An 11,708-nucleotide genomic window follows, 5' to 3' on the forward strand; every position below is an offset into this window, starting at 1 on the left:
TTTGGGGTCTTAAATTATAACATCTTAGCTCTATTTTGCAGAAAGCCCCAGTCAAATTGGTTAAGTGATCTCAAAGAAATGTGGATTGTTATAAATGATGTCAGGAGTCTGATTTTTCCAAGTTCAGCACTTGGATGCTCTTGGAACTGCATATTAATGTGTAAACACATGCAGAACTTGGAGGGAAGGGATTCCTCACATGCTCTACAAAAATCCTCCATTCTCTTTGACCTCTGAAGCAAATTGAATGGGGTTTTCTGTAAGGTGTGGGCAATGAGTTATAGTTTCAATCCCTCAAATTGTATTTTAGATTGATTCACTATCTTTAAAGTTATCGTTGCGGAGGGTACCACTGTAATTTTTTGGTGGGGACATACGGTATGAATACCAAAAGCAAAAATTCTTATTTGACTTGTGTACGTTTTTGTTTGCACATAGTTTTATAAATAGATTAATTCAAGGATGTTCATGAATTCTTCATCATCCTTGATAGCCACCATACAAATGTTATAATACTGGTGAAAGGTGTTTGGTTCATCTGGGATAAATTTTCTATACACCAGATTCATTTAAACTGTTGACATTACTAAAATATATTTTACGTACCGGTATCATTCTGAATTGATTGAAAATTACCTGCAAATCATGCATATTTAACAGTCACTTTTGAGAGTAAAAAGTATAAGATAAGAAAAACCATTTTATTGTTTTTGAGGTGACACAACACAGAGACAACCCAACTTCTCAGGTGTTAACTATTTAGTGAACATTCATGTCTTTCCTCATGGCTTTAATTTTCAAATATAAGCTCTTTCTTTCAGTTCTTACTTGTTATTTTGTTTGGTTATTCTCTTTCATGATAATGGATACCAGCTCATATTTTGTTTGAGATTGTAATTCATACTAATCTTTAACAGGTTTTTACAGTTGGATTAAGAGAACAGTTTGTGTTTCCCAGCTGAAGAGAGCAGCATAATGCTTTTCTGTGAACTTGAGGGGAAAATTTGTTTTTGTTACAGTAATTTTCCCCATCAACTTCACAGAAGGTCCCGGACACAAACTGGTCTCAAATAAACCTATATTAAAGGGACCGAAACTGGAAAAGGACAAGTTCACCTCAATAGACATGAGGGTTGAGTAGATACAGCAATATTAATAAAACACATCAGTGAGAGTTTGAGGAAAGTAAAGGCAATCCATTCCAGAGTTATGGATTTTTTTAAGTTTCTGCTCAGTCAAAGCTGAATGAGAAGACTTCTATAGCTTGTGATGTCACATGTGTATAAGGATATAGAGAAAGTATCAAGAAAATTCAACATACTGTATTTTCACTTTTCTTGCATAACAAAAGAACACATGACTTCTCTCTTTTGGAAGGTAGAGTAAATAATATTGCTGATACATCAGTAGCAAGTTGAAGAAATGTGCACTTTTTTCAAAAAGTAAAGTTTTGTGAAATTCACTTATATTTTCCTTATATTGTGGTATGCATGTGACATCATACACTGTCGTAGTCGTCTCATCCAGCAGTGATTGCGCAGATATTTAAAAAACCCATAACTTTTGAATGGATTGTCCAATTTCCCCCAAACTTTCAATGATGTGTTCTACAATGTTGTTGCATTCACTCAATCCACATGTATATGAAAGTGGACTTGTCCTTTAAGAAACCATTTTCTTTTCCTTGAAATTCCAGTACTTAAAGCCAAATTCTAAGACAAAACATAATTACAAAACAAGGTAAACACCTCATCAAAATTATACTGAAATAGAACTACAAATCTTGTTTTTTTATCTTTCCCTTTCCAGTCCTGGGGACTTGTTCCTCTGTTTACTTTAGTTGTCACAAAACTTCAATAATCTTAAAAAATACAATGTCATATACAGTTGGTTCAACTTGGAAAATGTAATAATTATTGTCATTAAAAAAAAAAATCACATAATTTTGTTTATGATCACCACGTTGTACATGGAAATACAACAACTAAGAATTCAAGAACAAGTTGTGCACGAGCTATAGGCATGTGGCCTTTTTGTGGAGTTTGATTATTTGATGATTTTTTTTTTTTTACATTTCTTTTTAAAGATTGTGGACTAGGGCATGCATGAACTGCCACATGTATCACTTTGGTATCGAGGGAATTCTGGAGAGCTATGTACTGTATACAAAAGTCCCTTCTGTTGTGATGATTTTGTAGATATTAAATGTATTAGAAAATATTAATAGATAGTGAAAAGGAACTGAAGTCTTGCCTTTCACTATCACATAACAATATGGTGTTAACAAACAATGTCACCTCCGAAACACAAGAAAAAGCAACCTACATGGAAAGCTGTGATTGGTAAATCTTCACAACTAAATTGCTTTTTGGAAATCAAGCTTCTAAGATGAAAGCATCTATATGTTTACTTAACTAAAGCAGGAGAATTGATCTTGATTACAATATTATATATACAACAGATGGGTGTATTTTGTGCATTCTCATTGTTAAAAAAAGTGAAAAAATGTAAATTTGCCCTAAAACGTACAGTCTAGTGATAAAAAAAAGAGTGAGCGTGTTGTAGTTAATTTCTCCACTTTGAGACTTATGCTATTAAAATAAATGAAACCACTGGTGTACATGATATGATTTCTCTTCAACAGAAATGAACAAAAAATCTTGTCAACAGTGTTTTGTCACCTCCGAAACAGTAATTTTTAGTTTTTATTGAATCTTTTATCAATCTCTAGAAAATTCTCACTTCCTGTTGCCATATTACTGTTGTCATCCAAAAGAGATTCCTGTCAATTGGACAGAATCAAACAAAATTGCTTTGTCTTCGAGAAATTATCAAATATAATATGCTTGTTGTTTCGGAGGTGACAATTGTTTCGGAGGTGACAAGTGTTAACGGAAAATTGTAAATTGCTCCGAAATAAAAACAACAGGCTATATTTCTACTACCTTCCTTCAGAGATAATGTGAGGGGATATGTTACATTTTTGCAAATGTGATGTTTAACTGATGTCAAGAATAAAAAAATCAAATACATAAATCTGTTGTCTCGGAGGTGACAGAAATGTTAACGGAAAAGTTACATAAATTTGTAAACGCTCACCACAAAATGATAAGTTATTTGAATTAAATAATCTTTGGATCAAAGTTAAGTCAGATTGATTACTATTCTGTTTTGATGGAAATTAGCTAAGTTGAATTTTATAATTGTGAACTAGAGCCAACTCAAAAGAGGGGTTAATTGTTAACGGAAAATGTCACCTCCGAAACATAAAGTTTGGACAATTTCAGTATTTAAAGAAGACAAAGCAGAACCTGGTAAACATAATAGTTCTTAATGTTGGATACCTGTCTATCACAACAGCAACAAAAATAATGAAAAGGAATAAACAATTTAATTTGCTAGCTCTGACAAAAATACTATGTCAGAGTGAGTACACCAAAAGTGTTGGATTTCAAGGATGTAAGTGCCTGCCACATCTGAAAGAAAAAGAGAGGAAAGTTCATTAAGGTACCCAAGGTAGACACTGTGGGTAGTAAGTTTATGAGAAAAAATAATGCATATCTGTCAGTGTATAAGAAAGTTATACACCAATTAGTGCCAACACTGTGTTTTACACCACTGATTGTAAAAATGGCCATATGACCAGCTTAAAAGGCATCAAAAACATTCTGCACACTACAGAGATATTTTCTAATTGAATGTAACAATTAAGTATGAATATATTTCCAATGCGATTTACAATTGTATCAATTTTGTTCATTTTTTTAATGGTATTTACAGTGATCAGTTTCACCACAGAAACAAATGGTCTCAGTGCTGTTCAGTATTTATGTAGAGTACCTGGTATGAAGCACTTTGCATGTAAAGTGTAGAAAGCTTTACAAATGTTACACATTCTACATACAACAGAAGCTACATTTTTGTATCTGTGCATTTAAGTGTACAATATACTTTCACTCCATGACATACACATAATGTACAGTACCTTCAACAATAGGGTACAAATCACATGGTCTTAATGGCAAAAAAAAAAAGAAAAAGAAAAAAAGATTAGGACATGATCTGTTGTGTCTCTGTCTACTACATGTGACCCACTACAACAAAAGGATCCTAAAGTCGCTGACGGCCGAGCCGAGAAAATCAAGTTTAAAGTCACATCATCAAAATTGGTCAAAACAATCGGATTGCTGTTTTTGGCATAATTTTGTAGTCTAATGTTTTGTCGATCATCTGCCGAAAGTTCGAAGCTAAATGATCAAAGGAAAAGCAAGAAATTAGCATTTTTCTGGGCCATGATATTCCGACTTTCAATGTAAGAGAAACGCGTCCGAAGATTTGGATTGAGCGCCGCAGCTAGACTCCGCCCCTTGCAACGAGGGAGTGATCTTATTGGTCAGTGCGTGGCATCCTGATTACCGATTGGTTGTGCGTAGACCGCTGGCGCTAAGCTTGACTGAACATGGCGGAGGTCACTAGGAGCGTGCCTTCTATTGTCAAGCGGTGAAAACTGTCTCGCCTCCCCATGACCATGATAGCGTCGGAAGGACAACTTTGAAGGTGTTTTTCTCGAAACTCTGATTTCCTCAACCACTTGACATGCGCTGATAAAATCATCTATATCTCCGCAACCGAGTACTTTTATGAGTTGTGCTATGTATGAAATTAAAGTAGAAGAGTATGGGAATAATATCATGCCATTTTCAGAAAATTGTCCTCCCCCGACTTTCGGAACCTTTTGTTGTAGCGGGTCACATATGTACACTGTATGTAGAACCTCATTGAAAAAGGTACATGAAAAGGATATAACATACAGTACCTTGATCAATAGTCCGATACAGATCACATGGTCTTAATAGAAAAAAAAAAAGATTATGACATGATCTCGTGTCTCTGTCTACTAGAACCTCATTGAAAAAGCTTAAAACCTCATATACATATACGTGTATGTGCTGCTTACATTGTAAACCCCCTTGTTTGATGGCCCTGTTTTCTAAATTGATCGTCAAATTTTATTATTATTATTTTTTAAGTACCCTGGATCCAGACTGTTACCGGAATCACTATGAAGATTTAATCATCTGCTCCTTGTGTCATAATTGACTTTTCCTGTAAGTTTCATCAAAATCCGTTCACAACTTTTTGAGTTATTTTGCAAACAGACAGACAAACGAACAACAAACAAACCAAATTGATGCTGACAAAAACATAACCTCCTTGACAGAGGTAATGAAACTACATGCACTTGTATGGAGCAGCAAACCAAAGAAATGAGGTTTTGTGGGACTGGATTTTACTTGTAGGTTCTAAAAGACTATCACAAGATGACTTACTGTTAAATATGCCCAGTTCCAGGTTCTTGCCATCCAAGTTCTTGATGTACTTGCTCAAGTACTTATTGAGAAGACCTGAAATGATTGATTCCAGTACCATGGTTGGCACAGGGGGGTGGGGGCGTGGCACTACTCAGAGAGAAGATGAGTTCTGGAGTTGCCGTCCGTCAGAGGGGCCACAACACAGGCTCTGTATCAAAAGAACAAAAAAAAAGAAAGTGTAATTGACAAAATTAGGGCATATATCACTAGGATTTACAAAACCTATAAAAATGAAAAAGTTGGCTTCACAGCTCTACTGGAAACAAGTGATGAAAAGCCCGGAGAGGTATAAACACTGTACATCTGTAGCTTCCAATATTTAAATTTCTGTAGCATCAGACATATCCCATGTTTGGTTCTGTCATCTTTCTTATTATGTGACCAGTAGATGCCTGAAACATTCTAATTGTACATCTTAAACATACTTCCTGTAGACAATGGATGGTAAATAGAGTACAGAAGTGTCAAATGCAATTACTGCCAGGGATATTCCTTTGGTAACCTTTGATCACGAGAATTATTTTGTGAATTGTGTGTGAGAGAGCTTTTTTTAGGCAGATTTCTACATTGTAATTAGGCTGATTACCGGTATATTCGTACAGCTAATGCCCTATGACGTACATCCCACACATACACACGTATACCAGATGTGTACATAATCATGTTCATCTAGTATGATCCTGTGGGATGTGTGGTGAATAAAAACATACGTGTACTCAAACTCCCCTTCACCCTGTGTATCAGTGAACAACATGAATAATGTTGTGGTGATACTACACACACTGTACCATTCACCTATTACCAGTAAGGATTTTATTCCCTAATTTTACTCACTGTTAAATATTGGTAAGACCTCATACAATCAGTCCCTCAACACTATTGGCTAATTTTTCACTTCATTTCATGTCATTCATTTCCATCATTTCTATCACTGAGAAGGTAAAAAACATACTTGAGGAATATCATGACAGGCTGTATTCTAAATACTGCATACAGTTTTTACACATTTGGAAATGCACACGGAATAAATTGAGCTGGATTTAGCAACTTTCATTGAAACTCAAAGGTCAGCATACACATAGTGGGCATTTTGTAGAATCTACAATCCAGTGACATACAATGAAAGGATTAAAAAAAAAACCACTCACTGGAAATGGAAAATGCGTCCCTTAGAGGTTCATTTGTGTGCCATTATTTGTTCAAGTCTTATTAACCATACATATTCATCTTGAATATAATCGTTCCAAAGCCTCTGAAATGGCAAAAATTTGTTAAAATTTCAGCTGAGTAGACTGCTGAAAACAGCGTACATCGCTATGTTCAGCAGGATTGGCTTTATAGACCTTGGGAAACTGCTTTATTATTCCCCTTATCTGCTGTTAGAATGTGATTGGTGGAATCTCTAACAGTGTGGCTTTTCTAATTTGTTGTATGCCTACAGGGCTGTTTTCACTGAGCAGGTGAATGACTTGTAAAGGTCGCAATTATGGAAAAAAAAAATGGCAAAGTCTAACATTTGGAGAAGTTTTTCTCCCATAATGTGTTCTAAAAATGGAGCTGAAAACCATCCTTGCACACTCTGTGCATAGTTCTCACGACATACATATGTGCGACAAACATGTACTGTACCATTGCTGAATTAATTACATTCAGCCACATAAAAGACGAACAAATTCAACTTTTAATGTGAACAATGAAACTTTTTCAGTAATCAAGGGCAAAATGTTTCAAAAGAGAAATGATAGTTGTCTTGAGTTTTAAAAAGTCTATGTTCTCCTTTCTTTGTCCCTTTCCCTTTCATTTTTCTCTGTTGTTTGTTGGTTTTTGAACTCATGCTTGTTGTGTAATCTGTGCGTGTGTTCCGACTTCTCTTCAGAGTGAAGGTGACCTACTCCCACAATGTATGCATTTGCTTGTTACTGGGTTCCCCCATGTATATTAATATTAATGTTCAAATATGGCCTTGTAACTAAACTCTGATTTTAATGGGATGGTATAGTTTTGGTTGAGACCTAATTTCAGGTTTCTAACATTTTTTTTGTGAGATAATGAGAAACCTCTTATGAAATACACATCTGTATGAAAGAGCATGTAATTCCATGAGGAATTCAATGTTTATTTGGTTTTAGAGCGTATCACCATCGCCTCACGAGCGCATTAAAAGTGCCACATTCGTAGCTTTGACGGGGTAGCATCATGCAAAGCGTGACTCAAGCGCATCAAAAGCGGCTCCCATCGTCCATGAAAATTAACCACTTGTACAGTATTGCGTAACAGGAACCAACCATGAATGATAGAAAGTGATGCACAGACCACGAAGGTGGACATGGGGAAAAACGTAAAATTCATTTTTCCACGTACACTCAGTACGAATCTGCTCTGTTTACTAAAGTGTTTGTTTGTCATGTCTTACCATTGCAAGACAATGAAAGTAATTAAGTTGTAATCTTTTAAAATATATCTTCATAAAATTGTCTCATTGTAGGATATGATTTGTAGTTTGCTCGTAAGTCGGTTCTTTAATATTATACACATTTTACCCTTTTGATTTAATGGATGACTTAACTAATAGTGCAATTTCACATCAGGTTCTAACTGGTGTGTTCTCGAAAGCTAAAGATGTAAGAGTAGAACCATATTCTGCATATATCCATGTTAATTTGACACTGACATCTGCCTGAAGAAATTCAATCATGAAACACATTTTATACCCCGATCGCTTGAGATCATAGCATGAGCCCGGCATAAACGTATCAATGTCGCTCCGATCGTATCACTGTTGTAGCGAGGTCTTGATAAGCGTACGAATATCGCAACACAGTCGGTTCGATCGCAGAAGCAGCGTGTGTCGTCGGCCTGGAAATGCGGCAACAACATGGCAGAGTCATATCATCATTGTGGCGCTATCGCCTACAGCGCAGGTTGAGCGTGGAGAAACCATAGTGTAATCGCCTCGGAGGCCAAAAATGGAGACAGATGGCGATCGCGCCACGATTTGTTAAATCGTCACAGATCGCCATGGTCGCCTTCCTAGTGAGATGGGGGCCTTATGTACAAGTTTTACTCTAGACAAACATGTTGCTATTGTCTAGTTCAGTACTGTAAAAGTGGAAATTTTTGCGGTGTTGAAATTTTCATGCATTTTGTGCAACAAGAAATTAGCTTGAAAATAAAAGAATGCAAATATTTTTGCTTGTCATATGTTCCTGTGCGTGATGTCTTGATTCTGCGGAATTAAAAACATGCGAAACTCTTCTCACCCGGCCAAGCGCGAAAAATTAGTTGCGCGAAAATATCTGCTTTTACAGCTAAGTTGTATGACTATAGACTAGGTTTAGTCCACAATCATGAACTTAGCACACATACAAATGTAGGCCTACGCCTACAGTCTTTAATTTCTAACTTATTCTTAGTTTAGAATCCAGTATTATTGTAATCGTCTTTAGAAATAGAATCTATGTGCGTTAACATTTAGAATGACTAGAATAGAGACTGCAATCTGACCAGTGGCAGTATCTGTGAATATGTGACTGAAAGATTGCAATTGGTCTGTATCTGGTCTTCACGGATCCTTACTAATACCTCCTTGACCTTTATACTCCTTACTTCGGACAGACGCCAGACGTACCTTTCTGGCTGACGTTAGGCCTAGAGCTATGTCTAACGTTAGTGTGATGCAGCTGTTACTGCTTGCTCTAACGTTAGAGTGGCAGTGCAGTGCCTGTTGTGATGATCTGCGCATTATTGCATGGGCTAAATTTGGTGGGCCCTTTTAAGTTTACTTTTCTTCGAGACTGATGGCATCTGTCTCTTCACGGTGGGCTTTAGTTCTAATCTGACATTGGGACATATGAAGATGTACCGGTATGTGACCCATAGCCTACATGAGTAAAGGCCTACATGTCCCAACCTATTCTGTGACCAGCCCCAACCTGCCGTAGCGTTGGGGAGAAGCGCCCCGGGGTTAGTGTCAATCGTGTTGAAATTTTCGCGTATAGATATTTTCGCGAAGGGTGTCTGGAGCATTTTTGTAACTTTTGAAATTTTGAGAGAAACGAATTGTGAATTATTTCATATGAAAGAGAATTACATCATTAAGACATATTTCAAATTTCATGGCGAAATGATGTTTCTCTCTTGAGAAATTTAACTTTGAAATCACAATAATATCACCCCCTTTTTTTACGAGCACGCATGAAAATGTGACCCAATCATGTTTGCAAACAACGCCTAAAAGCAGCATTCGCGTGTGGATCTCCAGCGATCAGATAATGAGCCACATCATCGGATTCAGCATATCCTCAACTCCTAGCATGTCTCGGGGCGATACAAGTACAGTACCGAAGCAGACACTGAGATATGGGGATAGATGTGCTTCTATCGATGTTTACATCAATTTATCGTCAGATTCATGAACCGCCCCTCTGATAGAATATGGAGCAAAACTTCCTCTTTCATATGATACTTAGTACCACATTTGTCAGGATTCGTTAATGGCATGGTCTGGGGATTTGGCAATAAATGCGAAATTTGGCACAAAAATGCTGGGTCAAAACGGCGTAGGCACGCGGCTCCATTGCGGTCTATGGGACTTGCGTGTTATTAGATAGGGGCGCGTTTTGGTCGAGGGTTAGCAGTGCGCAATCAGACACCCTATATGGAGGACATTTTCACGTGTTGTAATAATTTCGCGGTTGCGAGGGTCTAACTAACTGAACTTACTTATTCACGCGTTATTTTCGGGTGTTGTTATTTTCGCGCTTCACAATGACGATTTGCGAAATTCACGAAAATAAAACCACCGCGAAAATTTCAGCTTGTACAGTAAATTTTACTCTTTTTAATTATGAGGACCCCTAATTTCACAAGGTCTGCTTTTCTATAGGGTCTCCTCATCTTTCTCATTTTTTCTGCTTTAACCAGGCAGTAGACCTAGTGTATTTCCATTATATTTGTACTTGTTATTCTCTTGTTAATTGACACATTCAATGTAGAACCATATTTATATTGTAAGGAAGGAAGAAAGATGAATAAACTTGAAACATGACACTTGTTTGAAGAGTCAGAGACACACATCACCACATCATCGCGCATCGGTCTACTTTTCCTCAACAAGCAGTTCATGTTCGACGATCATCTCTGAGTCTGACTTTAAACCAGACCGACTCTTTTATTTTGGCATTGTAGCCATTAACTTATCTATTGTTAATTTATAGGTTCTACAGTAACAACCTTGAAGCTGAAATTCCACAGTAATGAATGCAACGACAGAAGCACAGTCCAGAAAATACGCCCACCCACCACAATGAACTAGGCTAGACATGATTTATTCGCACGAATTGCTGTCAGTGTTGTTTGTATTTGTAATGTTGCTTTTAGTTTACTGTGTCGAGATGGATGAACTCGGTCCTGCAGCTGCCTGCGCCAGTGGCTAGAGTGACTCCCTATCTTCGCACCAGCAAAGCAAATCGAGGATAAAAAAACTCAAATACACTCGTTACACTCACCAGTTAGCAACCCCTTCAGTGGAAGTCAAACCTTCCTTCTGACATCCTTGCAAATTATGTAAATCCGGTGTGATAGGAACGGTGTACATCCAGAAAAACCACACAATGCGATTATTGAGTATTCGTATAAAATTCCCCAGGTCTGATCCGATCTGCAACATCTGTGACTACAATGTAATCGTTCTACAAGCTACACACACGTCTCATCGCCCACCGTGCACCGCGCACCCGCTTACCGACCGTGCAGCTGCAGCAGCAGATCGACCGCACACAGCGAGCACAGCGCAGCATCATCCGTAGGCGTAAAGTGATACATCAAAAAGGTGGCGATTTTATTTACGTCGATACAGCCTCGATAAGCACTGACAAATTTACGGAAAGCCATCTGTAAATTTTTTGTATTGTTGAAATATCAAACGACTTGTTACCGTATTCTGTCAATACGTGTATAATTGAACGATCTATTATCAATTTATGCAATTACAATGTACGTAAAAGAATGGCAAATGATGTTGTGGTACATAGTGATAGACACAGTATTGAAACAAAGCAGGACACACTACGTTGTGAAGTTGACTCATAGTTATTCAATAAATTGTCATTCATGATAATTGAGCATAATAATTGAGTTGAATTTCTTTTTTTTGTTTTTTGTTTATATGTTTTTCTAATCATTACAAATCATTTGTAAATAACTTGATTATGTTTGTGATATAATTTGATTAAACATACAATTAAAAAAAAATATATATATATAGCGCTGCTTGACACATAGGTAATGATGATGACAGTTAGCGCGACAGTGGTAATAGGGGTCATGTTCATTATT

General features: G+C 36.9%; 1 protein-coding gene across 1 annotated transcript in view; it reads right to left on the reverse strand.

The window, feature by feature from the left end:
- Window positions 1–11,040, reverse strand: part of LOC139730920 (intermembrane lipid transfer protein VPS13A-like) — a 73,311-nt gene extending 62,271 nt beyond the window's left edge. Inside the window, exons 1-2 of the mRNA XM_071641805.1 lie at window positions 10,880–11,040; window positions 5,331–5,520 (exon numbers count right to left, since the gene is read on the reverse strand). Of these exons, the coding sequence (XP_071497906.1) occupies window positions 5,331–5,430 (100 nt within the window). The 5' untranslated portion in view covers window positions 5,431–5,520; window positions 10,880–11,040. The remainder of the gene's footprint in view (window positions 1–5,330; window positions 5,521–10,879) is intronic.
- Window positions 11,041–11,708: the final 668 nt, after the last annotated feature.

The sequence above is a fragment of the Diadema antillarum genome, unplaced genomic scaffold (genome assembly GCF_040938485.1).
Source record: "Diadema antillarum isolate AM-2024a unplaced genomic scaffold, OU_Dant_1.0 scf00000022, whole genome shotgun sequence".
Lineage (NCBI taxonomy): Eukaryota > Metazoa > Echinodermata > Echinoidea > Diadematoida > Diadematidae > Diadema > Diadema antillarum.